The sequence below is a fragment of the Miniopterus schreibersii genome, assembly GCF_964146895.1.
Source record: "Miniopterus schreibersii genome assembly, chromosome: 22".
Classification (NCBI taxonomy): Eukaryota; Metazoa; Chordata; class Mammalia; order Chiroptera; family Miniopteridae; genus Miniopterus; species Miniopterus schreibersii.
In genome coordinates, this window is record NC_138124.1 from 14,969,641 (window position 1) to 14,997,583 (window position 27,943).

Sequence of the window (27,943 nt, forward strand, 5' to 3'; positions counted from 1 at the left end):
CTGTTATGAAAACACCTTTAGTTCATAAAACATCTGAGCACTGGAGCTGAGTCATTTCAATGAGCAAGCCTTCAGCTGGGGCAGCATTTTCGGTCAGGCCTGGGTGGGGCTGTGTGTAAATCGGAGTTTATCCTGTGGACAGCCTCAGGTGGCCTGGCAGGTCCACTTGAGCCCCAGGTCACCTATTCAATGAATCAACACTGAGGGTAGAGGCCTATCACTAGGATGGCTGGAGAGGAGGGACCCTTGGGTTCTCAAATCCCCAGACCACTGAGGGAGTATCCATAGGGCCAGGCATGAGGAAGAGAAGGGAAGGGAGATCAGCTGGGTGGAGAGAAAAGCCCGGCTCGGCCTAGCCCCCGCCCTGCGCAAGCACCTGGGGGCCCTTGGCCTAAAGCACTACCCACCCCACCTTAACCCTGGCCAGAGGGGACTCTCAGACTGGGGCCCAGCATGGCTGTGGGCTGGAAGGGAAGGAGGGAGGAGGCAGGAGAGAAAAAACAGGCTTTGTTAAGCACCTACTTCAGGTCAAGCCCTCGGCTAACTTGCTCTCAGGGCCTTGCGTCTGGTCCAAGAAGCCAGGCCACCTGCCGGCTGCAAGGCCTTCCTCTGGGCCGGTGGCTTCGGCTCCTAGGGGTTCTGTCTTCCTCCGCCTCCTGTCCCTCCTCTGGCCTCAGGGTCGCAGTGAGGGTCAAGCGAGATGCACAGACGCAGTCAATAAACAGCACCTTATGTTCTCATGACGATGACACCGTTCGCATTTACTGAGGACACGTTGTGAGCGCCCTCCCAGGAACTCGCTGGCTCCTCCCAGCAGCTCAGAGGCGGCTTCTTGCTCCAGCTCCACGCTCCAGCCGAGAGCCATGGAGTTGGGGAGACATTCAGGAGCTCTCCCAAGGCCACGGGGGTGCCAGTGCTGGAGCCAGCATCCCAACGCGGGCAGTAAGTGTCTGCGTTACTGGGCAAATCGGGCGGGGTGGACTGAATGGGTGCTTGTCAATGCAAATTCTCCAGAACCTTCCTCTCTGCTCCATTAAAAACAAAACAAAAAGCCTCACCATCAGATAAGCATGGGAAACCCGGGACACTGCATCTTCCTGAGAGTCAGAGGTCCCTGCAATGTATTAAAGCTCGCGTGAGTGCTGAGGTTCAATGAAAGGAAACACGCTTGAGTCTAACCAGCACTGCCCAGCGCGCTGGCTCCCGGAGCCTTGTTTCTGAGGAGCTCTCACTAAGTCCAAGCCTGGAGCCTACACGCATCCATGAGGCACGACTACTGCCCTTCAGCTGCAGCCCCGCGGGTCTTTCACTGCCTTGTGGGGTACTCCACGGGCCACCCTTATAGGGCCCTGTATGGTTCCTTTGTTCTCTAATTCGTTCAACAAATGTCTCTTGAGCGCTGGCCGAGTAGCTCAGCTGGTTAGAGCGTCATCCCAATCCGCCAGGGTTGGGGGTTCGATCCCCGGTCACGTATGAGAATCAACCAATGAAGGCATCGGTAAGCGGAGCAACAAACCCATGTTTCTCGCCCAGCTGGTTGGCTCAGTGGTTAGAGCACCGGCTGGTGGACTGACGGGTCCCGGGTTCCATTCCAGCCAAGGGCATGTACCTTGGTTGCAGGCTCCAGCCCCGGCCCTGGTCAGGGTGCATGTGAGAGGCAACCAATGGATCGCCCCCTGCTGGGGATCGAGGAGCCTGCACCCCAGGCCTGTGCCCTGACGGGGAATTGAACTGCTGTCTCCCGGATCATAGGTCAACGCTCAACTGCTGAGCCACACCCGGCTGGGTGACACAACTTCTTGTTTTAAGAATCTCCTAAGTCCGATGGGGGAGACAGTGATCAGGAAAGTTGAAGGGACTGGGGGAGCCCAGTGGGTGGCACCCACCCCAGTCTGGAGCCGGGGAGGATTGCTGGATGAAGTTCAGCCTAATGTGGCCAGGTGAAGGACTTTGGTGGTCAGGGTTGTAAGGAAGTATTTATACACCCATGCAAGAGCTATGTGTCATCTCGACTGGGCAGGACACTCCTTGGATGACCTGATCCTGTGCTATGAACTCTGAAGATCGTAGGAATTGATAACAATGCCAGGCCATTCTCTGTGGACTGCAGGTTTTGAACTGTCCTGCGGGACACCTCCCCGGTTCCGCCTCCCCTTGCACACTCATTTCAACATCCTGACCAGTGGACGTGTCTGTTCCTCACATCCTCTTTGGAACTGGTGACAGTATCTGCTTGGTTCCCTCTCTGGTTTTGGGGAATAAACTCTGTAACACGGGTTCACTTTTATACACGCAAGGCAGTCGTGATTTTACCTCTTTTTAAACGATGACTCCTGGGGCAGAGAGAGGAACACGTGTGCAGCGGCCAGGAGGCTCGCTCTCAGCACGACTGCCGAGCAGCGGGCGGCCAGGCCCGGGTCCTCACTGGAGCAGATACGGAGCTGCTGAGCGGCTGGTTTGCAGGCCCTGCTCTGAAGGGCGGGGACAGCGGGAGTGAAATGGAGGCTCGGTGGTGACCGGTTGCTCCTGTGTTGGGGCAGGTCTGCTCGTGGTCGCACGAGACTTATCTCCCTGACGAGACTGCGGACAGTATGTGGTTATGGCTAACTGTCATCGTGTTTTGGCCGGGGGCTTTATGCTTCCTGATTCGCTCTCACCATTTTACTGTGTTGAGTCCTGTCCTCGCTCTGGAGAAGTCCTGGCTCCCACGGAAAGAGGTGCAGCTCTGAGCTGCTCCAGTCTTTGTCCCAGCATCTTGGTTTCGGAAAGGCCCTGGGGGTGGACTGCCTGGGAGCAGCCGCACTGTCCAGGGAGCCTGAGGCCAGTTTAATGAAAGTCATGGCCCCTCTCCCAGAAATCTGCAGACACACAAGATCAGGACATACAATTAAGGGTTTATACACCCTCCCATGTCTGTCCCTTGACTTCCCAGGGGTCTGCGCTGAGAGCTCCTATGTTATGGGCTACCATCTGCCAACCTCCAGAACCCCGGAATCTGGATGCTTATGATGGCTGATAGCTGGGTGTGGCCGCGCCTGAAGGAGGCTTCTTTATCTGAGACAGAGCTTGTAAAAGGATTAATTTGAGAATGGCTGAACCCACTGAGTGAGAACTATGTCCCCAAGGTGGCCACGTGCCTGTCCCCTTGGTTTAATCTGATGATAAAAATGATACAGAGCTTGTTGTAAACAGTCAAGCCATTCAGAAAACTACGTCACCACTGTTAGTATTTCGGTGAGCAACCTCTCTCGCACACACAGGTCAAGTTACAAGTAAAATTTTTACTAGCCACGCTGTCCGTAGCCTGCTTTAAAATGAAAGAGTTGTTTTTCATGAGACAGACAACTGCCGAGCACCCTGTGTGTGGACAGCCCTCCCTGCAGCCCCTGAGGGCACCAGGGTCCCAGGATGGGCGGCGTGGGGACAGTAGTGTGTCCTGCTCAACAACATGCTGTGCGTGACTTTCCAGGTCCGTGAGCAGAGCACTCGTCACATGCTCTTAAGTAAAAAATAAATCATTACAGGGTTGGCGCCTGTGTGGGGGCGCCTAGTTGAGGAACTACTTGCCAGGCTTGGAGGCGATGTGGCTGGAGAGAAAACGCCCACGCCCACTCCATACATTGTGGGAGATCCTCTTTCTGGGGGGCTGAAATGGGGCCAATGGACCACTCAGAAACAGTGTCCCGACTGGGAGGGGCAGGGGCTGCTGGTGCCTCTGATGCAGGAACACCGTCTCTGGGACGCCTTCAAAGCACGCGACAGCCCCCTCCGGGCCCCACAGCCGCTCCTGGGCCGTGGGTTCTGTCCTGTCCTGTCCTGTCCTGTCCCCCATTACCCTAAGAGCCTGCTGCCTCTGTCTGCGGGTGTCCACCCTCACCCTCTTCAATCCTTTCCTGACCCTGCTCAAATCAGACCTGGTCTCTCCTGTTTCGGTGCCTTCCCTGGGGACAGGTCCACACTCCTCTGCCTGGACCAACCCCGTGAGTGGGCTGTTCCACCCACTTGGGCCTGTCCTGAGCCCTGACAGTCCCGCCCCCTCACGACCCTGCTCCCTCAGGCCTCCAGCCCTTTCCCTCTGCACTTCCCTTTCTCCTGGAGTCTCCTCATCTCGTCCTCAACTCTTCAAGGCGCCAGCTTCACTTCTTGTGGCCCCCAGACTGGACTGGGTATCACCTGGGGGCTCCCACAGCACCCCAATTCTGCATCTGTTCTTATCCAGGGGTGTTTCCCTCACTGTGACCTTACCGAGGACCAGGGCCATGCCTGGGTCTCCGTGACCTGGCCATCAAATGTTGGTAGAGGATCTGACCAGAAGGGTGCCCACAACCAGTTTGGAGGCAGGGCCCCGGGGTTACTTATTGTGCAGATGGGAAATCGAGGCTGAGGCCCCAGAGCTTGCAAAGATCACTCAGCTAGCTGGGAAGGAGCAGGATCCCTGGGCTGGGTGCTGGGGACTGGTGGGGGCCGACAGAGCGTGGTCTCTGTCCGCAGTGCATGTGCAGTCCTGTACGTGGGGAGTCGCAGTGGGGCTCACGTGGGTGGCCTTCTATCTGGCACGAACTGTTAAACCACGGCCACCGCAGACACTCATGCTTCTGTCTTGAGGTTAGCGGGGTTATGACTCTCGGGTCACGAGAGTCTCACGGCCTCGCACGGGGGAGAGAGGCCCAAGGGTGCTGAGTGCGAGCAAGACTCCAGGCATAGGTCTGCCTCTCAGAAGGGCTTCCTCCCAGGTCGAGACTTCAGCCTGTAAACAGCAGCTCTTCAGACCCTTCGACTGCAGTGAAGGTCACCACCAAGGCTCCCGGCTCCGTTCTCTGCCCAAGTCCCCGTGGGAGGCAGGGACCTGTGGGCTCCGCCAGGGTCTGACCTCCATGGGGCCTCGAGACTGCTGGCAGGGACTGAGCACACGGGGCCAGGACAGGCTGTTCTGGGGCTGGAGAGCAGGGGAATGAGTGCCTCAGAGCAGATTTCTGAAGGCCCAGGGCGCCCGTCTAGCGGCTTTGGTGGCGCCCCACCCAGGCGCAGTTGAATCCTTGCCTCAGAGCAACCGGGGGCTGAGCCCATGGCGGGGCCGGGTCGGGGACTGGGTGTCCAAGAGCATCCCACGGGCCTGCTCTGCTGCGCTGAGGGCGGAGCGGCTGCTGGGGCCTCCTGGGGACCCCACCCTGGCCTCCGTGAAGGGCCCGCAGGCCACCGTCCTCTGTCCAGAGGCCTCTGCCAAGGCCGGAGCCCAGGGCTCGGGGAGCCCCATGGCTGCTGCTTAGAGCTGCACAGTCCAGGCTGGGATGCTGGGAGCCTCCCAAGACAGGGTGGGCCTCTGGGCAGCTCCAAGCCGTGGGAGGAGCCATTTCTTAAGAGCAAGGGGACGTGGACCACAGCCTCCGCTTCCTCTTCTGGGGAAAAACCACAGCTCAGCTGTGCTGCCGAGTTCTGAAGCTTCTGTCCCTGCAGCTTGCCCCAGAGGCCTAGTTTTGAGCAGGTGGCAGCAGGTGGCCCCCGGGGCTCTGGATGGAAAAACGGGGTTGGGAGAGGAGGTTGGATTGTCCAGGGAAAGATCACAGACCTGGAATCCTTATGTTGGTCCAAACTGAACACTTTTGAGAAGGAGCGGGCACAGTCTTAATTATTACACCAAGGCAGCAGACATAAACTGGGGCTCTTCAGGGCAACCCGGGATGAGTTACCCTACTTACTACCGCTTCCTAGCTGTGTGGATTCGGGCAATTACATAACCTCTCTGAATTCTGGTTTCTGCATAAAAAAGGCCAATATCGTGCGCCTGCCTCCCAGGGCTGTTTGGGTATTAAAGGAGTAGATTAAATTATGTGGAAGTTCCTGGAAGTGTCTTTGGCAGAGTGGGCTCTCCATGTCTTCTCTTCCTGTGAGGCAGTGGGTTCCCTGTTCCTGGGGGTAAAAGCAAGAACCTGTCAGCTCTCTCGAGTGGGTTCTCCTGGTGGGAGAGGGTGTGTACAGCTGGAGTCAGATACCGATCCTTCCAGTGTCCTCCACAGGGTGATGGGCAGGGTGGGCCAGTGAAGCACCGTAGGCTGGACGTCCCTGGTGGGACTTGTCCCCTCCCCTCCTCCCAGGTGGTGACTTCTGTACCCACGGAGAGCCCCCACCAGGGCCCAGGCAGAAGCAGCTTTGCTGTCACTATCTCTGTGGCTGCCAGGGGCCTCAGTTTTGGTCAGGGCAAGTCCGTGCGCTCCATTCCCCTGCGCCACCCCGTGTGAACGCCGCCTTTCTCCGGGGCATCTGGGAAGGCTGGAGGCTGAATGGAAGGCCACCTCCATGCTCTGGGGCCTGAGGACTTGAACAGAGTCGGTTGCAACATAGCATCTTTAAAGAGCGGGGTGTGGGGCTGGCTCTGCCATTTGATCCTGGGCTAGTCCAAGGTCTCCAGGCCTCAGATTCCTGCTGAGGTGGGGATGAGTCAGCTGTCCTCAGGGCTGTGCTGCAAGACAGGTGATGGTGCTGTGGGCAGTGCTGGCTGCCCAAAGCCCTACACTCCATCCTCGGGGCTCCCACAGCACTGCCGTTAATCCCTCTTCCCTGCTGCCCAGGAGCCCCTGGGGGCAGAGTGAACACTCCTGAGGAGACATCGGTCTCCACTGTCAGGCAGGTGAGGCCCTCAGTCGAGGAATGAATGGATGAGGTCAGAGCCAGGAAGGGACCCAACACCCGTGGCATCAGCTCTGTACAGGGGCTGTCCCCGACCCCTCAAAGCCATAACTACTGTAGGTGGAAGGGTATGACCTCCTGCCAGATGCCCTTGTGCACTGCTGACTCTGCAAGGTGACCTCACGCTGCGGGCATTATCCCAGTGGCCTCAATTACTGGCTCCTTTGCCCTCCACTTCCTCTCACCCCAAGACGGTTCTTTTGGCCACTTGAGTCAGGTCTTGCTGGAAAGATGGTTTCTCGAAAAATGTCAGCTCTGGAAGGCATCCTGAGGTTTAACAGGCACGGCCCTCAGGAGACTCCTGTCCAGCCAGTCTCCTCTGCTAAAGGTGGAGCCTATGGCGCCATGTGGCATCAGTAGGTGCGCAGCCCCAAGGGTGGCGCCTCGGAGCGGGTGTAGGATCCACCTCAGTACTGAGTCTCCAGGCAGAGGCCACAAGGCTCCCAGCCAATTGTCCTTAACACTGTTGGCCCATCAGGGCCTCCCCAGCTCTCCCCTCTGGACTGAGGTTAAGACAAGGGGTGGGACACCAAACAGGTCACCAAAGTTTCTTACAGCTAAGAAACAAGATGTCTCTGAAAACGGGGCACTGGAGCTCCGATAAGAGGTGCCAAAGCCCCATTTTAAGACTTTCTGGCCAATGAGGTTGTTAATAATGGTCTTGAAAGGCAAGCGCCCTAATACTGAAGGACACCAAGAGAATGCCTGGCCATTCCATGGTTTTACTTTATATTTTTAACTAGGCAGAGAGCATTTCCCACGTATCTGTGGGCCATTTTTATTTCTTCTTTTGAGAGGAGCCCATTCACAGCCTTGTTCCTACTGGTCTGTCTCTTCTTAACGATTTACAGGCACTCTTTGTATATTGCAGATATTAAGCCTTTGTCATATTTTTTCCTATTTTCTGTTTGTCTTCTACTTTTGTTTACGTCTTCTACAGAGAGTTTTACAGTTTTATGTCCCACGCGTGTCCTTTCCTTCAGCTTCTGTGTCTCGTGTGGTGCTGACAATTTCTCTCAGTGCGATGATTCAGCTGCTGTTTCAGACGTTCCCAGAAACAACAGCCACGAGGCTTGCAGTGGCAGCAAATCATGCTTATTCAAAAGAAAATGTTTATTTTAAAAATAGAACTGTCACCCCAAGCATTTATTTAAGCACTAATAGATACGGGTAAAAATTACAAATGGTATAACAACTAACAGCTTTATGTTCACAGATGGTCGGATGCTGAACAAACAAGATCTCTGTACATTAAGATTTGGTTGTTATGAAAATGCATACGTCGGCCTGAGGAACGGTCTATTTACAGGCTTCAGTGGGGCCATAATCCCCAATTTTCTACTGGCTCCTGATGCCGCCTGAGAACCACGCACAGCTGATACTGGTCCAAGTGTGCTGGAGAACTTAGTATGAGGAGATACCTTTCTGCATGTGGTGGATCTCCTAAAATGTGACAAAGAACATTGAAATGTTAAATAAAACCCAAAGTGAAGAGTCTTTTTTCTCTAAAGAGCTATATAACCCATGATTTTCTTTGGTCTTCCACGTCTCTCTGCCTATAAACCCCCTGGGGAAGGTCAGTTTCCTTTACAATCCAAGGAGGAAAGGACTGCTGCTTTTGACACAAATTTGTCTCCCTAACATGTCAAAGATTGTTTCTGAATTCTGAGACATGAGGCCAAACCAGGTGCCTTCCCTCCACCCACACCTCTCACAGCTGATAATCAGACCCCCTCCCTCTGGACAACAGAGCCCACCCAGATCCACATTCCCAGATCTATTCCGATCAAATAGAGAATGAGGGTACCTTGTTTTAAGGCCCCAAATGCCCAGACAATAGACACCCTGCGATTACTATGTTGCACAGTCCAGAGGAAGGTAGCTGAGTGCGTGGAGATGGGGCGGAGCAGAGCTGAGCCTCTTCCTGCCTGGCCCCAGCCAGGGGAGGGCTGCAGATGTGGTTCCTTGGGGAGGTCTCTGAGTGGCTCGGGTCTGGCACGTCTCTGTCACGGCCACGTCGCCACATCGTCGCCAGCAGCTTGCTGGACTGCCTGCACTCCCAGATCTGTGTGCTCGCACCTCCCACTCGCTGCCTCTAAAGCCAGGGAAGAAGCTGTGCCACAGCCCAGTTCAAAGTCCTTCCAGCCCCTTAGTTCCCTCACTGGCCTGAGGCTAACAGCTATTCTTTTTGTCTCCCCCCAAAATGAAACATGAAAAAACAAAAACCAAACCACAGGGCCGCATATTTACAAGGATAACGGCCAGCAGCACCTCTATAGAAGCTTTTTCTTACACAAGAATTTCCTGCTGCTTTGTAACCAGGCTGCATTCATGCCCAACACGAATCCCATACACTGGGGCAGGCAAGTAGCCTCCCACCTCTGAATTCAGCGGCCACCAGTCTGTGGTAATGACATTCCGGAGGGGCCAGGTGAAGAGTGGATTTTCAACATTGTTAAACTCTTGCTCCAGGGCAGTGTTACCACAGAACTGGCCAAGTTGTACTAAACCAGCAGAGAAGCAGCCCTGAATTTCCCTATGCAGATTTCCCGCTGAGATATTAAGCCCAGAGCAAAAAACCTGCTGTTTATGTTGATTTACAGAAGGAATCTGCCAGCAGCAGCCTCCATCTCACCCAGGCCATCCATTTTATCACACTCAGAGAGCTGGGAACACAACTCATTCACTGTGTGTCATTCTGAAGAGGTAAAGCTCCAAGGTAGGGTGGAGAGTTAAGGACCCTGGCAAAGAGCCACGTTGATTCTCACTGTGCAGAGGCTCTTAACAGGTGAGCAGAGTAGAAACTGGGCATCTTTCAGAGAAGATCAGTGGGAATGAGAATGAAGCACAGACACAAAGAGGCCGTTACTAAGGTAAAAGAAAGTGACAGAACTTACTGTTTTTGGGCAGTAGGGACCAGAGAAGAAACCCATCATAGACACACAGGCTGATTAAAAACCAGCATAAAAATTGGGACTGGCTTTTGGGCAAGTGTGAGCTTTGCTACCTCTTATTAGATCAGGTTCTGGGCCACAGGGCAGTGTTTCACTCTTGTAAACAAAAGTTGTGAAACTGAGTAAGGGAAGCCAATGGCAATGGGCATGGAAATATGGTTTGCTGTGTTCTAACATGTAAAAAGGAGAATATCATAATCATTTCTAAGGACTCTCCATGGATTACGTGCAGACATGAAAGTGCTCTGGGCAGCCATAGGCGAGCCAGTGTCCAGTGCTACCTGTGAAACTGAGCCCAGGCTGGAACGACCTTGTGGAAGCCTTCCCCAGGCGAGTCCTCAGCTTCCTCATCATAAACCCCGGGGGCTGGACCAGATGCCTTTTAAGGACTCTTACTCTGTGTGGGCTCCTGAGGAAATAAGTATTTCCCAAAACGGAGGAATAAATGAAGAAAATAAAATGTCCCCACTGAAGAACATCTGCTGGTCACTTGCGCATTAAAAACCACAAAATTAAACTAACATTTACTAATGCCTCTAATTTCTGTACCCTGGCAGAAGGATTAGCACATACAAGATGTTTATTTACGAACTTAACAAGAAAGTGACAATTTGGTAACATTTGCCTTCCCCCCTCTTCCCCAACTCAATTTTTTTGTTTTTTTATTACTCAGAAGGAAAAGAATTACAAAAACTGCAAAAGAAAAACACAACAGCTTTCAGAAATTTACTAAGGACTTGTTTCCCTTTTCTGCAAGCATTTCTGTGACACTGTGCTGTACGGTGACCTGGGGGCAGTCGTCCAGACTGATGGGATGGTCACGACCCTGCCAGGCCTCACCTACATGCTGAGGACAGAGGGAGTCCTTGCAGAAGACAGGAAAGGGGCCGTCAGAAACAGTGCAGCTATGAAGAAACATGCGAGCTGCCCAGATCACCACCCAGCACCCAGCAAGGCTGTCTCTGTTCCCCTTGGTGTGCAGACAGCGCCCACAGCAGACGTGTCCCAGCCTAGGGGGCAGGTGCACACAGGAAGGGAAGGTGAGAGCCACCCACGCGGTCCCTAGCGCCTGGCCCTGAACTTTCGGTTTTCCTACTTCGGCCTCTTCTCTGCTGCCCCACAAAGACTGGGAGGTTGGCTTTCCCAGGTACGGATGAACGGCAGGAGTGTGCAGGGCCTCCAGGTGGAGGCCGGCAGATTCTGCTGTAATAAAAGCAGTCGGGCCAGTGCTGACAGAACCCTAACAGCAACGGGGAAACAAATTTTTATTTATTTTCAGTGGAAAGGTCTCTTAAAATTTTTTCTCTAAGTTAAGGTCAAAATTGGAGTTTTTGCAAACTAGAAAATTTTATAATCGACTCAGGAGTAGATTATTTTAAGAGCGGGAAACAAATGTCGGATCAAACCTTAATCTCCACTCCCTTTCCGAGAGGCAGCGTTTAATCGCGCTCATTTCAGGAACCGCTTCGCAGGGGCCGGGGCTGCGCTGTTTTGTCCCTCACACCCTGTACCGTAGGACACGGCGCAGAACTTACGCTTTTGCCTTGAAATCAGCAAAACCAGATTTTCTTCTTTTCGACCTCGAGCAGGCTGGCACCCTCTTCCTCTTTCTTTCATTTCTGGTTTTATTTGCGAAGTAGTGAGAAGATATGGGTGTCTCCTCGCCAAAGTCCTCAGAGCCGTCTCTCCCAGCGCCTCTGCTGCTGGACGGGCTCACCCGCGGGGAGCTGTCCTCGGCTAAAATGGACAGGGCACACATTTACCGGTGATGCCTCCGGGTCCCAGTGTCATTAGTCTAACGGAGACACACAACACCGGCCCGTTCAGCGGACACCCACCTGCCTCCCTGGTGTCTTCTTGCCACAGGGATTTGACAGTCCCGCAAGAACTGAACATTTCTTTTTCTTTTTTTCACTTCACAAAGCCCCAAAGTACTCAATGGCAATTTGTTTTTTTTAAAGAAAGAGTATCACAATGCACTAAAAAATCTGCAATACTCTCAATCAGAGCCCTCAGGTCTAGCTCAGACTGTGTGTGTGACCCACGCCCGTTACTATTTGGACAGTTAATCCTGTCCAGCTCCTTGAAAAGCATAACGTGCTACATACAAGATAATTTTATGTATCACTTTACACATGCCCAGAAAATAACCCAACGTAAGAGAAACATAAACTATGCTGCTCTGCACCTCGCTTTTGGACAGCAGTTACTTAGTAAATGAGTGTCAAACCATACTTTACTTTTCACAGACAAAAGCGCCTCTTTGCATAACAGCTGCGAACGGTTCACACACCGCGCAGGAAATGGGTCGTGTGCAAGCGCACCTTTAAAGAAGATGGTGACTTACACGGGTACTTGTGTCCCCACACAGGGGAACATGAAACCTCCAAAGGTCAATAGTGGTCCCTCTGTATTTCCTGAAAGAAGGTATTTCCTGGCTGGTTTGGTTCACCCTCAGGCTGCCCTGCTCCCCAGCAGGAGGGGCAGGAAGGGCCTTGTCCCTCCAACACTGGTTCACACAGAAAGGCACCAGAGCCGGGACAAAGAGCGCTGCCATCCCAGAGTGGGACTTTGGGGATATGAAAAGGCCTCACTCATTCCCACCTGTAAAATGGGCGTAGTGAGAACTGAGTGATACAAAACAGACAAAGCTCTTGGCATGGTGCCTGTCCCTCAATAGGGACAGTGACCGTCATCACATTGGCTCAGCCCTGTCTCATGTGGGAAAAACCCTTCCAAACAAGGTACTGTGCTAAACAGACATGAAGTTCCTACCGAGAGACTGTCACTGCTGTCAGACCAAGGCCTGTAATGGAATAATGACTATGCAGAGGAATTTATGAAAACCTGACTTTTAAGCATTTTGTTAATGGACAAAACGCGGTTATAAACAGAACTTGAAATGCATGCTCGCTTATTTCTCAGCCTGCTTACTATTTCCATGAGTCTCGACAAGAAACCCTTACCGAGATCCCTTACAGAACAGGAAAAACACTGAGCGTGGCCTGTCTGTTGTGTCCGTGGCACGGTATGTGAGAGGAGGCCACAGACGCCTGCATTTGTCCCACCTCCGACATCCTTTCTTCTCATTTGTCTCTTAGTCATCGCTTTCTGTAGCTCAGTGAGGAGGCTTGTCATTAGAGGTGCTTCGTGACAGGCCTGATGTAACCTTTGGGAACATGTGCTAGTGATGCACTCACTTGGAAATTCTTTCAATGGCTAACGACAATGAGATTATCTAACATGACAAGTCCATGTCCATTTCCCCAAAATATTTAAACTCCGCTCTTACATTTTATCTTTAGAAATGCTTTTCAGATAACATGTTCCTTTCTCAGTTAAGGAAACTGAAACACAAAGAGGTTGCTGGTGGCCAGCCAAGGACTACAGAGTGAGATCACGGCAGCCTGGGAGCTGCACCCAGCGTTCTGGATTCCTCAGGTATTTGCCTGAACAGAATCAGCAACTTCTGGGCTCAAAGGTCCTCCTTGGGTCCTATTAGCAGGTTAGTAGCTGGCACCCCCAGGGACTAAGCACGGGTGCCCTGTAAGTGGTGCCTGGCACACCACTGAGGACTGCGCTGGCCACGTGAGCGATAGGGTGACTAGGTGTAGGAGACACGAAGACACCGGAAACCATGGAAATCCAATCCAGTAAGACACATTGATTAATATTAAAACAGGCTTTTAGAAAACACACATCTGGCTGTATACTGAACCTGGCAACGCCCACTCGGAGAATTTCTGTAATATCGGAATTACTTCTGCACCGTACTTTTCCAGTTTGTCTTCAGTGACACCATCAATTTGAAGCAAAACCTCAGGATCAGAAGATAAAGATTCTGTGCATGAAGATAAAATCAGGAATTTAAATTACCACCAATAGAAAACACACTGAACTCATGCTCATCCACCCATTCAGCACGTTTGTTAACGGTGCCAACCAACTGCTGAGCACCAGGCACATGGGCCAATTTTCTACAAGGCAGTTGGTGCTAAAAGAGGCAGCAGACAGGCCCAGAGGGTAGGAGCCCATCATCCAATTCCAGCAGCAAAGGTACATTAAGTCAGGGCAGAGAGGGAGACAGAGTAAGGACATGGGGGAAACTGGAGGGGAGACCTGTGCGCTGTGCCTCAGAGTTTAAGCTGACTTTGCTGTGTTCTCACAACGAAGGCTGTTTAGGAGACACCCACACTCACGTTTCCAGCTCTGACTTCTCCCCTGCACTCCAGAGTTAAATATCCTACTCAGGAAGACTGTACCCAAACCCTTACACCCCCCGCCCCCAAACCCGTTCTTCCTGCAGTCTTTCAGCCTGCGGGGTGAAGCGGGTAGTCTGACTTTAACAAGTAGGCTGTTGAGTCCTCTGCACACAGATGGCACATCAGTCTGGTAGCTGGACAAACCTGTCATTTTAAAGATCACTCTGGCTGCTGTATGGAAAACGGATTATAAGGGAAAGATTGGAAACTGGGAGCGCAGTGGGAGCCACGGAAAAGCAAGTCAGGATGCAGCGAATTAGGATGTAGCAGCGGAGATGAAAAGAGATGGATTCGGGTGCGTTAAGGAGGCTGTTATGCCATGTAACAGAAGACTCAGACACACCTACCTGCGAGCTTCTTGAGAGTGGCAGTGTTAAAGATATTAAAGTAATGGACACCAAAAACTTTCCCCAGAGATTTGCAGACTTCTGTGAGTTCTCCAAGGCATTTCTTAACCACCTCTTCTCTCTGAGATACCTTCGTCACTAAGGCTTTTTGTTTTTTTATACGGCTGGAATTTTCCGTTTCCATAAAGTCTACCTTTGTGTGTGTATGTGTGAGAAAAGAGAGAGAGAAAGAGGAAGAGATCATAAGATCACACTTGTATCAAAATAGGGGCTTTATTTAATGCTTCATTGCATTTTGGGGGGATATTTCTGTTACGCCAAGTAGACAGTAAGCCCCCTGGGAATGGGCTGTGCATTCCCCATATTTTTATCTCCAGTGCCAAGCACAGAGCTGCTTTTTTTTTTTTTTTCAAATATATCTTTATTGATTTCAGAGAGAGGAAAGGAGAGGGAGAGAGAGATAGAAACATCAATGATGAGAGAGTCATTGATCAAGCCCACAACCGGGCATGTGCCCTGACCGGGAATCGAAGCCCAATCGCCTGGATCCTAGGTCGATGCTCAACCGCTGAGCCACGCCCGGCCAGGCACAGAGCTGCTTCTTGATAAATGTTTGTTTAAGTAACGGGTAACAATTTAGTGATCTGATAACCCATTAAATTCACTTTGACAGATATTTCATTACTTGGGTTCCATTTTGAGATCTCCTTACAAATTCAGAGGAACAGATTACGTTCATACAGGACAGTATAAATAAATTCTGTATCCATAAGCTTTGAAAAAGACAGTTGAATTTGCAGTAATGTTTTTGTCTACTCACTGTGAAATAATAAAATGAAGTAAACCTTTTAAATACCATACCTTTAAATGCCCATTTAGTAAAGCTTGGGCTTTACTTCCAGGCGTCACATAGGCAATGGGTTGGTCAATGGCGTTGATAAGTAGGTCTTCATCCAAGATCTTGTCAAGTATCAACTTTTTAAAAAGCCTTTCAGCGTTGTGTCGTGAATACGCGGACCCCTTTCCAAATATCCCCGACTGAACCTTTGCACTCTTAGTCCCTGGTGAGAAGGTAAAAGTTGGACTAGTAAATGCAGGTACATCGTAACCCTCTTAATAGAGGAGACTTGAAAAGGTCACTTACGGGCAGGTCTGGATAAACGGAGTAAATCAGGAAAACCCACAGCACAGACACCCACCCACTCCCATAAAATGAGACTATTCGAGGGGATCTCTAAAATGTCTACGGCTGTGCGTACTTTCCCTCATCTTTTTATAACACGTTGACCAGAAACAGCGGCAAAATTACGTTTATCATTCAGGATGTTGCATTTACAGCTTATAAAATTACATTAGAGCAAAGAAATCAAAGTCAGAGTTTTTGTAAACTTTTATAGCTTCCTATCACTGTGCTCCATTAGGTTGCCTGCATTATTGACCTAGTTAGAAAAAATGTTTGGTCCTGTATTGAAATCACGACTCATTCACAATCCAAGTTTTAAGTCCATACTTGCCGTCACCCTCCCGAATTAAGCCCACGCAAGTTTCAAACCAAAAGCACACCATCCGCGGCGCTGCAGGCCTCCTACCTTCCCCACTGGCTGAGGGCACCACCCTGGGCTGGATCTTTGGTTTCACATCCAGCTGCTGTAATTACTAATGTCTTCATCATAAATATAATTTTAGGATAACAATCTACTCAGGAAGCCTTGTGACACTGATTATGATCAGAATTAACAGTTACTCTGTCAAGTTATAGCTCTATTTTAAGAGTTTCAAATAATTACATTATTATAAATTTCAGGATGATTCTGGCCACACACACCGAATGATTTGTAACTGATCTACTGAAATGTCACCTGGGATCAGGACAACTGCTCTGGTCATGGTGAGCTGGGTGATGTGGACCAACCCTCATGCTGAGGATGACTAGGAAAGCTGGATGAAACAAATACTTTTCTTAAAAACATAAAAGAGCTAATGAGAGACTGAAGAATGTCAGAAATATGTTTGATTTAGTAATCTCTTTAGGAATCTAAGTGAAATGTGCAATCAGAAATGTAGCTGAAGGTGTACTTTAAAAGGCTACAGAACACACCATTATTTATAATAGAAAAATACATCCTAAAACAAACTACTTAGATACATTTCATCAACACGACAAAATATAAGTTAAAAACTACTTTAAAATAGAAAATTAAGAAAATAGTTACATACTGCTATATAAAAATGATATAAATTATATGTACAATGTGATAACAATGTGACTGTGAGCAAACACTAGCAGTTTTTTCTGGAGTTATTTGTATTTTTTGGTTTTGTACATACTGCAATGTTAAGTGACCGTGTATCACTCTTACAATAAATTATTTTATCTGAAATCCTATGCTCCCCCTGAGAAAGGTCCAAACTAGGAGGAGCCAGAATCCAGAAAGGGCAGACCCAGAGGAAAGAGCTGGGACACTGAGCAAACCACCTTCCTACTCCAATCCAGGCTATCAATTAAAAAAAAAAAAAAGTGAATGAACCTCTTAATTGCTTTATATATTTAATTAATGTAATACATGGGAAAAAATTGACTACAGTTTATAATTAAAAGCAACGTTCCCGTCCCACCCTTTCCCTCCCCAGCCTCACTTCCCTTCTCCAAGACAATCACTTTTTAAACAGCTTTTGTTTTCAGCTCTTGTGGTTCACCTCTGCAACGAACCCTCACCCCCGCTGTCGTCCCTCTAGCCAGTCACCACCTGACATTTACCTACTGACCCCCGACTATGAAAGACAAGGCTTTATCTCATGTATACCACCCCCATCACTCTACTCTGGCTCAAATTTTGCTATAATACTGGTTCATCTATTCGATATTTCTGTAACTTTTGATAGAACTTCTGACCACTCTTCCTCCCCTCCATGTAAAACACTAGCCTCTCAAGCCTTCTGTGTACTCCCTTCTTTTATTCTTATTTACTGTATTTGTTTTTATATCACCAAGATTAACACCTATATCCCGTGCTGCTCTCTAACCATGCTTAAGTCTATATGTTGACTCCAACTGTTGTAGCTAATCTACAGTGTTGACAAGTTTCCCTGGAATGTTGACTCTTGTGTAACCCCGAGGAGGATGTTTACTGCATCCAGACAAACGGATTTTTTTTTTTTTTGGTAGATTTTATCAATTACTCAAAATCTTGTAACAATTTCCTTTGTTTTACATCTGACCGTGGCCCTCCCTCCAGTATAATCTTTCCCCCAGAGTTGCTAAGCGCCTTTCTCACTTTTTTGTTGAAAAGTAACATTTTTGTACTTCACCATCATGAAACGATTTCATTTCTTATTCTTTCTCTATATCGCTTGTGACTGATTTTTCTTGACTTTGTTATCATCAGCACAAACTGCTATTGGACCTGCTGCATGGCCGTGTTTCTGGGATTTCTCCTCACTGGACCCCTCGGCAGGCCCTTTGTGTATGGTATCATAGGATGTGCACTCACTTTCTTTGCCTTCTAGTCTCCAGAGTTGCTGATATTAATCTGATGCCAGTTTGGTTCTGGTTTCTGTTTTTACTTTCCAAAGCTTTCAGGACCATCAGTGAAGAGGTCCAGAATATGCCACTGTGACAAAAATTATTGAGCAGAAGGCATTTGAATTCCCAAAATCTCAAGCACAGACCCCCAGAAGAACTCAACCAAGTGTTCTAAATCCCCTCCCTGGGAGCAACCAGGGATGACTGACTCTTATCATCAGATTATTCACGTCACATCTAAATAGACAGCGTCACAAAAATGATCATATCTCCCTGCCATCTATTCTCCTAAGGGCCCATTTATCTTCAAAACAACATTTGTTTTCCCATGAGTGTCCTTTCTGCCCGCCCTTCCCTTGTTAAGATGGTGTTTACGCCCCGAAGTCTAACTGACCCTTTGAGGTATCTTTTCCTCTGAACTCCCGTAATACATGATTAAATCTGTCTATGGATAATTTGCAGGCCCTTAATACTGACAGTTTCCCCTCCGTAATATCTCTTTCTTTCTTTTTTCTTTCTTTCTGTCTCTCTTTCTTTCGTTTTTGTTTTTAGGGGTTTTTTCTTTTCTTTTTTCCCTTATACCTCACCTCATAAAGCCTCTGTCCTGGCATTCAGTGGGCATTTTAATCTGAAGGCCTTTTTTGCTTCCCCTCTGGGAAATTTTCTTATATCACTGGTTTGGTGATTCCCTCTACTTTCTATCTCAAAAATGTTATTTGTGAGATTTCACATTTCCTAAGAATTGATCGTTACATTTATTCTCATTTTTCCACATATTTCTGCCTGGGTCTCAGGAGATTTCCTAGACTTTCTCTTCCAGCCTTTCCACATTTATAGCTCTCATTCGTTTCTTTTCCAAAACGTCCCATTTCTACTGAAGTCTCTGTGAAGACACTGATGAAGTTTCCTCTCCCCTCTCCCCAAGGCTACCGCCTATTTTCTAAGTGCCCTCTACCCCCAGGGTCGAACACTGCATTTCCTCGGTCTTCCTCTCGATTGCCCATTTTTATCTAACCTTCAGGGACCAAGTTAACCTACTTGGGTGGATTTCCTGTTAGTTTACATGTAGTCTATGTCCCCTCAAATTCATCCCCTGAATGGGGATATCCAGTTACCAGGTTTGCCTTACAGTGCGTAGGTAGGATCAGACTTTAGGTGGGCTGGGTGCCCCCTAGGTTCCCCTGACTCAGCTGCCTTTCTAGTCCTCAGGCAGTTTATTTTTGTTTCAGAATCAATGCCAGGCTGATATTCAATGCAATTATTTGGTGGGCAGGCTCTTTTAACTGCCCCCTCCTATTTTGGGCTCCCCAGCTTTCACTCCCACTCCCTGGGCCTCTAGACTTCAAGCCTGAGGCCGACTGATAAGGGGTTTGCCTGGTTGATAGCCCTCCTCTGCTTTTACTGTCTCCCACATTTATTCTGCGTCATGGTTTACTGTGCTTCATTCCATCTGTCAACAGGCTTCCATCCAGTTCCTCAACCTGATGTGGTTTCCCTCCGGCTCTCTATGCCGCTATAGACTTAATTCCTCGTGTCATTTCCTTACTATTATTTTAACATGGCATCAGGCAAAAAAAGAAGAGAGATACTTATGCTTAGGCTGACCTCTTGAACTGAAAGTCAGCCCACAGGTAATTCTCTAGGCAACTTATATTCCACTCAGACTAAACTGTGTAAGTTTTATTACTTTCTTTTTTGTATGTGAGAACTCCTCATCTTAGTGACATATAAACTGTATAAAAATAATTGGCAGATCCCTGGCTGGTGTGGCTGTTAGTTGAGCGTCCGCCCGCGCACTGAAAGGTTGCTGGTTCGATTCCCAGTCAGGGCACATGCCCAGGTTTTGGGCTTGATCCTGGTCAGGCTGCGTGCGGGAGGCAGAGAGCGATGTTTCTCTCTCTCCCTTTCCTGTCCTCTTTCTAAAAATCAATGAAACAAAACAAAACACATAAAGTGGTTTCTTTCTAAAAGAAATTTAAAAATTGGCTTAATTCGTAAAAACTGACTTTCGTTAGTCAAAAAAGGTGTTATTCTGAAACCCTTCACATCTATAAGAAAATAGATAAGAGAATTTTTTAGATGTTCCATTTCAACTGATATAATGTAAACTAATAAAGGAGATGACTTACCCAAGAAAATGTCGACCAGCATGTTCATTGTAAATCTCCCACAAGGGCCTGCATGCTTTGTGTTTCCCATTCCTTGTGACCAACTATGTTCTTGAACAAATCTTACAATGTTTTTTACGTCGTCAGTCACATCTCGTGTCTTATAATCCTAGGGATAAAAAGAGATTACCTTCTGTGGTAACTGAGATACTGATGCCTAGATTGCTAGGGTTTACTAACTAGTAGTGTCATGATCAACTGTTTCCAGACCCAAAACCAGGGGAGTTTCAAAAGTTATTCTTTCCTAAGCTCTTCTATTAACCTCGTGGCTAGAACAATGAACACTGTCCTGTATCTATTTTATTATGTTTCACAGACATACATCTTGTCTTTCAGTCACCCGACAGCAGTCTATCTCTCTACTATCTCCTGTTCATCTGCCACATTTCGCAACCTGAAGACCTGTGGGTTTCTGGTCGTGACTCTGAGGCTCTACCTAGGACCATCAGAAAAGAGGGCCCTGTCTCTCTCCCCATCATTCCTGCCTTGCTTCTTGGTGACTTAGTACAGAGATGACCCTCCCACGCCTCGGTCTTCAGCATCTTCTCTCCTCTGCTCCAGTGATCCTGTCCATACACGTCAGCGACTCGCTCCCATGGTCACACCTACTTCTTTCGCCAAACTAGTAACAGCCACCCTTCATCCTCTGACCACCACCTTCTACCTTTTCAACTCACACCATCTAAAATTCTGACTTCAGCAACCCCCATCCTCAGATGTTGGCCTAACTCAGCTTGAATTCCAGACACTATAACACTACCTTCAATCCCCTGCCCTAGGCCACTGCATCAGGCTGCCTGACAGAACACATTAGGTGTTGTTTTCCACCATCTATGTCTGCACTTTTGCAGCTAAACTGGCTGGAGACACACACAACCACAATGACTGTTTGCTGTTTCAATACGTGGCCACAAACCTCAAGTGGACTCTTAATGTGGCCTGGTAATCTCCATACATCCTCAGTCCATCACCCCCTTTCTCTTAGAAGTCAGCAAACCATGGCCCACGTGCTACACACCTGGACTGTGTAAATCAAATTTTGTTGGAACACAGCCATGGACAATCGATGCATTGATTGCTTATGTCTGCTCTGGGGCTAAAGCAGCAGAGTGGAGTAGTAGTCGTGACAGAGGCTGGAATTCTAAGGCCCAAAAGCTTAAAATATTTGCTCTCTGGACTTGAAAGATAAAGTCTGCTGCTCTCTGTGCTAGATGACTATTTTACTTTCTCCCCTCTGTTCAGTCCCTTCTCTTAGCTAGTCAGCAGATGACCTTCTTCCTATTGAGAAAACGGAAGCAATCAGGAGAGATTTCACCAACTTCCTCCACCACATCTACCGCCAGCACCTGCCCCACATTTTCTCATCTCGCCTGTTATCATAGATGAACTACCCAAGCTCCTGTCTCAGCCAACCTCTCTCCTTATACACTAGGTCCCGACCCCTCTGCCCACTCAAGAACATCGCTTCTGCAACTCTCCCCTCCTTCCACACCGAACAGCCACCTTCTGGAGGTGTGTTCCTATCTGCGCACAGATGTTTATTTCTCCCGTCTTTTCTTGAATCCATTTCCCCTGCCGGCTACTGTTTCATTTCTCTGTTCATCCTTGAAGGAAACTTGAAAGAGGTCTATATATTCCCTGTCTCCGTGCTTCCTGCGGTGCCAATCCAGTGGTGAATTCTCAGTCCTGACTGAACTTGGCTTAGCAGCAGCATCTCACTACTTAGCAGCCCCTCCTCCCTGAAATACTGTTCCTTTGGTTTTCCTCTTATCTCGCTAGTTCTTCCCTGGTCTCTGTTCCTACTGCTTCCTCTTCTCCTCAATCTCTTAAAGTCCCGAGGGGGTCGATCTTTGGTTTTCTTCTCTTCTAAGCTTATACTCCTGAAGACTTCACCTGCTCTCATGGCTTTAAATAACCTCTATAAGCTAAACACTTCCAAATGTAGATGCATCACCAGCCTCTTCTCAGAATTTCTGGATCTAATGGACATATCTAACTCAACACGCCCCACCTGAACTCCAGATTTCCCTGCCAGACAGCCACCCACACATCTCAGCCGAGGGTCACTCCATTCTTTGAGTTAGCCCTCCAGCTACTGCCCTGGTCTGCCAGGACCCCTTCCCCAGCTAACTCCCAGTCCCGCTCACCACACGGGCTCCCCTGCTCCCTCAAACACACAAGCATGCCCTGCCCTTAGGGCTGTTGTTCTTGGCTTCGGCCAGGAATGCCCATATCGAGAGAGCTGCTCCACTAACTCCCTTCTTCAAGGTTTTGCTCAGATGTCATCTTGGCAATAAAACTTCCCCAGGCCACCTTACCTAACGCTGCACCCTGCACCCCATCCATTAGTCCCGACTCCTTACACTGCCGTGCTTTTCACCACAGTTCTTACTCCTTAACATGTGCTTACTATGGGTATTGTTTGCACTCAGCCCCCCTCTGCTCGAATAGATCTTCAAGGGCAGGGATCTTTATATTTTGTTCAGTGATGTATCCCAAACTGCCACAACAGTGCCTGTCACAGAGCAGGCACTCAATAAATATTTGTCGAATGAGTGAACTGATTAGCAATATCTACAGAGTTGGGTGCGGTGGGTGGAGATGGCCATGAATCCACAGATTGCACCCTCAAGAGAGACTAAGTCCGGCTCTGCTCCGGCTAGTGCTGCGTATCTTCCTAACTGCGCTGACCACACCTAGGGCTGTCTCCCCTCCAGTCAGAACTGGCCCCACCACGTTCATTTGTAAGTCCCTAGCACCTGACAGAGACATTTAAGAGAGTATCATCAAATGCGAAAATGCTCTGTAAGCTGCAGAGCGGACACTAAAACACAGCGTTACCATAATGGGTTCAATGAAGTACCCAATGATTTAATTCAACAACTCCACTCCACGTCATCTTTAGGACAGATGACAGCAAACTCGTCCAGAAGTTTTTGCTATTATCCGTCACAGTTTTTTAAAAAACAATTTATAGAGGAATCTAATTGATCTAAATTCAAACACACTGTACTCCAGTTATTACAACTCTCTTGAGGATGAGATCTTTAGTATAGATTAGAGTTGAGCTGAAAATATTCTATCTGCTCATGTTGGACTTTCTGTATATTTACAGATTAATGATATTTCTAAATTATCCCATAATTATTAGTGCATGCACATAACCTCAGCATTTTGCAATCTTTACCTTAATTCCTTAGGGGCCACTGTTTTCATCTAACTTGTCTTTTTTCTGTAGTGAGGAAAGGTTCATTGACCGAGAAGGCTTAGCTTGAGAAGATGGGAAAACTAATTCTCAAATCCATCTTTCATCTAACTTTTCTAAATAAAGAAAACTTTTTTTTTCTTATTTTACCTTTGTATTACAGCAATTATCACAAGAAACATCTGGATGTTTCTTACAAAAATCAGGATTAAATCCAATTTCACCAAAGTAAGCCAAAAGCTGTGTTCGCCTGCATTCTGCTATATTTTCACAGTAATGTACCATACTGTACAGATTATTGAAGTGAGTCTCTCTTGTATGACGGTTTCCATCTTTTTCCACTAAAAGAAATGAACATGGCAAAACGTACTTATTAGAGTAGAAACATAAAATAGCATAGAAATATTGAGAATAGATTCATATAACTTTAAATATTAAGTGAAATAATTACTAATAGCATTATATATTAACATGACATGATTCTGTATAATTAACTGAATATTTATGCTCACCCTTTAAGATATTAGTTTTATAGGTATAAATGTAGATTGTCAGGAGTAGCTGAAATTTTGCAAACCTTCATTCCTGACAATGAAGATTTGTATGATATTAAAAACTTCCATATGTATATAAGCACCTCTATTTTTCAGTAACTGGACCCAAAGTACCACAATAGCAGTAGACTGCCACTATCATGAGCCTGGAGAGGACTTACTCAGTATGAGTCTCTTCAGTCTGGTCACATCATAGTAGGTATAGAAAAGCAGGCAGTGAGATACTTCCCCATCTCTTCCAGCTCTGCCGGATTCCTGGTAGTAGCCCTCCACGGACTTAGGGAGGGACGCGTGGATCACAAATCGCACATCGGGTTTGTCAATCCCCATTCCAAATGCAATTGTCGCACAGATAACCTGATGCAAGAGCAAAAGCCAGTTAGACTCATAACGCATTAAAAGAGTCATTTTAATAACACATGTTCCTAAAAGCTTTATCTTCTATGTTGCTTTAAAATGTACTCTATACAACAATCTAATATCTTAACTTGGTCCCATTATTTAGCACGACTAATATGAGATTTCCATACTGGCAATTTGCAGTCTAATTAAGACCCAAGGTCAAAAGAAGCTCTGTGTGGCAGTCACTTTATGTGTAACTTGGTATCATCAGGTGAGGGAGACAGAATCAATAGCGATCAGCTCTCAATGTGCTGTCACTGTTTGTTCTCTTATGTTTTTGATGAGGTGGTTTGAGGGGTGCTGCTCACACTGCCAGGGCATCCAGGCCAGTGATCAGAAACGTGTTGCTCAGGAGCTCGGGTATCCCAGTGCTGGAGCTTTCAGAGGTCACTAGTACCAGCTTTTCCAATGATTCAGAAACAATGACATTCTCACCTGTTTCAGTGCATATCATCCACTCTCCCAGTGACAGCAGCTGAATTTCAAAGTCAAAATGAAGTTTTTATCGGAACTCATGTGGGTAAAAGTGTGAGAGTTGCTTACACTAGAAAAAAAAAAGATTGGAGTCCCTTGTTCTTAGCCTATACAAATTACTTAGTCGAAGCAAGGTGATAGTTAAATTTTAGGAGTTTGATAAATCAGTTTTTAGTAAAAAATAATTTTCAAGAATATCCCTGTCAGTTGCAAATTTAGGACCTATGTAACCCAGAGATAAATATTCTATCTCCAGGAAAAATTACATTATACAAATAAAGCTGCAAGTCTTTTTTTAGCACTTAAAAAAACTAAGTTGCTACTGCAAAAATGGTATTTCAAAAGCAACTGAACTATCTGGCAGCCAGACTGAGGCTAATGACACAATCTCCATAACTGTGAGTACGTGCTAAGGAGCACGTAGACAGCAAATGGGTACGTTTATCAACGCTGCAGGAGGCAACAGCCTGCAGTCTAGGTTAGTCATCCACCTAAATTTATGGCACTTTCGTTCATCAAAGACAAATCTCCTTGGAAAGAGAAAGTCTACGGTAGCCCCTAGTGGTGGAGAGCAGGTAGAGAGACTCCGGAGCAATGTCCCAGCCCACAGCGTTCCAAGAAGCCCTAGGTGGGGTGGGTACATGACTAGAGGCCACCAAGGCCACCAGTGACGCCAACTCTTTCTGAAAGCCCTTACCTCAGAAAACGGGCTTTGTTCAGCTGTTACTTCCTTCTTTATTTCTGTACTACTTTTAAAACTTCAGGCTACAATCATTTCTTTGTGAAGAAAAACCACCGCACACCTAACAAGGCCAAGGCCGTGCATTTGGTTATGTTGTTATACCCTGACCAAGGGTCAGCGCAACTCAGAGCAGAAAACAATTAGATTAAAAAAAAAAAAGTTTTTAACCAATTTTTTAAAACCATATTTTCGATCAAAGTGTTTTATACATATATTGTATACATATGCATGTATATTGTGGAATTTTTATACTATATATAAAGATTTTTAAGAGTTGAAAAAAATCAGTTTTTTTCTTTGTCTATTTTTCTGTTCAGTTTTCTTTTTTACAGGTGAGATTACACAACAGTAAGACTATATGTTGAATTCTACTTTTCACTACCTTTCTCCATCCTGAACATCTGAACATTTTCATACCATGAAAAAATTCTTCATAAATCATTTTTTTCTCTTTTAAAAAATTATTATCATTTTTAAAATCCTCACTTGAGGGAGGATATTTTTTCCATTGCTTTTCAGAGAGTGGGAGGGGGAGAGAGAAACATTGATGTGAGAGAGACACACCGTTCAGTTGTCTCCCGCACGCGCCCGGACTGGGTCCAAGGACCGAGCCTGCAACCCAGGTATCTACTCCTGGCTGGAATCAAACCCGGGACCCTCCAGTCCGCAAGCCGACGCTCTCACCGCTAAGCCAGACTGGCCAGGGCCTTCATAAAGCATTTGTAATGGCAGGGATATAGGACCACAATGTGCCCAATCATTCTCTCAGGACACTCAGGCTATTGAGAGGTAAATAGCTATTAGGGTGTTTACTATTAAAGATAACGCTGAGGTCAACTCCACGCTCACATTTCAGATTTGAGGCTCTTGATGTTTCTATCTCTCTCTCCTGCTCCCTTCCCCTCTCTGAAATCAATAAAAACATACATACATATATACATACATATATATATATATAAAGAAAACATTATGATAAGTAAAAGAAATGAGTCACAAAAGAACACATACTGTATGATTGCATGTACATGAAATGTCCGGAAAAGGAAAATCTACAGACAGATTAGGAGCAGCTAGTAGATTAATGGTCGGCCAGGAAATGGAGGGTTTGGGGAGTGGAGTGACTGCTAATGGATATGGGTTTCTTTAAGATGATGAAATGTTCTAGAATTAGTGGTGATGGTTGCATAACCTTGTGACTACACTAAAACCCCGACTTGTAAACTTTGAAAGGGTGAATTTTTTGGTCTGTGAATTATATCTTCAATTAAAAAAATTTTTGACTTAAGAAGGAAAAAGCCACTTTAGAAGTCTTAAAAAAAAAATCTGTTTTTCAATTTCAGTCTTCTTTTGATGTTTACTACTTACAGTAAAGACAATTTTCATTCTACATGTGCAAGTTTGTCTATATACTATAAAAATTATTTATGTATCTTAAAAATGTCACCTGACAGCCATCCTGGTTGATCCACTTGTGTTGCACTTCATCTCTGGCGGAATCACTGAGGCCGGCGTGGTAAGCGAGTGCAGGGAGCCCGTCCTTCTGTAAAGTGTCAGCCATTCTGTCACATTCTCGCCTGGAGAGGCAGTAAATTATCCCTGAATCATCTGCCAAGAAACAAGGACTTGTAACATAAGTAACAACACAATTTACATTATGTCTTCTGAAATATATGAAACACAATAGACCTCCATAGTTTTCTTACAGTAGAGGAAGATCACATAGGTAGAGTAGCACAAGCAAGGAACTCGTGTGCACTGAAAACGACAAGATCTGACCTTTAACCCTGTCCCTCCAAATGGCCCTTGAGGTGGACCTGGACAAACCCGGGGCTCTATTTCACACTGGCTAAAACACGGGAAGGCGCCCTTACACAAACTTGTACAAAGCGTACGGCGGTATGTATCAAGGCCGCAGAAATGCTTCTACCCTTTGATTCAGTTTCCTTCTGGAAAACTAACCTAGAAAATAAAGTGGCACAAGGACTTATGCGAAAAGTTTTATTTGAATTTTAAAAATTAGAAAAAATTTAATGGCCAAAATTAGGGGACTAATGAAGACAGGAAATTTTGAAATAATATATAATGTAATTATAAATAAAATAAAAGGTATTTAACAAGAACAAAAAAATTCTCCATGGAAAGTGGGTTACATGGAAAACTACCATGAATCTCATTTTTACTATTATAATTTAATGGCAGACACACTTGGGAGAACACACTACAACAAAGACCTGTGTAATTAAATTCATACATTGATAGAAGCCAGAGGAAAGACATTGAAACCACAAATTATAGGAAGGTAGGAGGGAGTATTTAATATTTTTTGTTAGGGTTTATTGTTATCAAACCAAATGAGATTTTACAATATTCAGAACTGAGACAGTATTCTGCTTTATAAACAGCAAGTCAGTGCTCTCATAATGAGAAATGTTTAGCATGCAATTTTATATATTCTATTGTGGTACTAAAAAGACATTTATTTATTACTTCTAGACATAATTCATCACATGGTTGTACTCACGCGGGTGATGCTTTCTGATCCATTCTAAACAATCAAGTGCCACCTTTTTAGGTTTTTTTGGTAACACATAGTATTTCAGATTATGTCTGTTAAAGCTCATGGTAAAC

At 46.9% G+C, this 27,943-nt stretch overlaps 1 protein-coding gene across 6 annotated transcripts in view; it reads right to left on the reverse strand.

Annotated features, from left to right (window-relative positions):
* Window positions 1–7,815: 7,815 nt before the first annotated feature.
* Window positions 7,816–27,943, reverse strand: part of BLM (BLM RecQ like helicase) — a 38,078-nt gene continuing 17,950 nt past the window's right edge. For 4 of the 6 annotated variants that reach the window (XM_081124350.1, XM_081124352.1, XM_081124351.1 and 1 more), the window contains 10 exons: window positions 27,837–27,943; window positions 26,760–26,920; window positions 23,859–24,054; window positions 23,294–23,484; window positions 19,900–20,047; window positions 15,109–15,308; window positions 14,248–14,440; window positions 13,357–13,479; window positions 11,174–11,375; window positions 7,816–8,127 (listed from right to left, as the gene is read on the reverse strand). In XM_081124350.1, coding sequence (XP_080980476.1) covers window positions 7,950–8,127; window positions 11,174–11,375; window positions 13,357–13,479; window positions 14,248–14,440; window positions 15,109–15,308; window positions 19,900–20,047; window positions 23,294–23,484; window positions 23,859–24,054; window positions 26,760–26,920; window positions 27,837–27,943 — 1,699 coding nt within the window. In that variant the 3' untranslated portion in view covers window positions 7,816–7,949. Of the gene's footprint in view, window positions 8,128–11,173; window positions 11,376–13,356; window positions 13,480–14,247; window positions 14,441–15,103; window positions 15,309–19,899; window positions 20,048–23,293; window positions 23,485–23,858; window positions 24,055–26,759; window positions 26,921–27,836 lie in introns of those variants that run through there. The other 2 variants (XR_013997905.1, XM_081124353.1) reach the window with 2 other exon arrangements.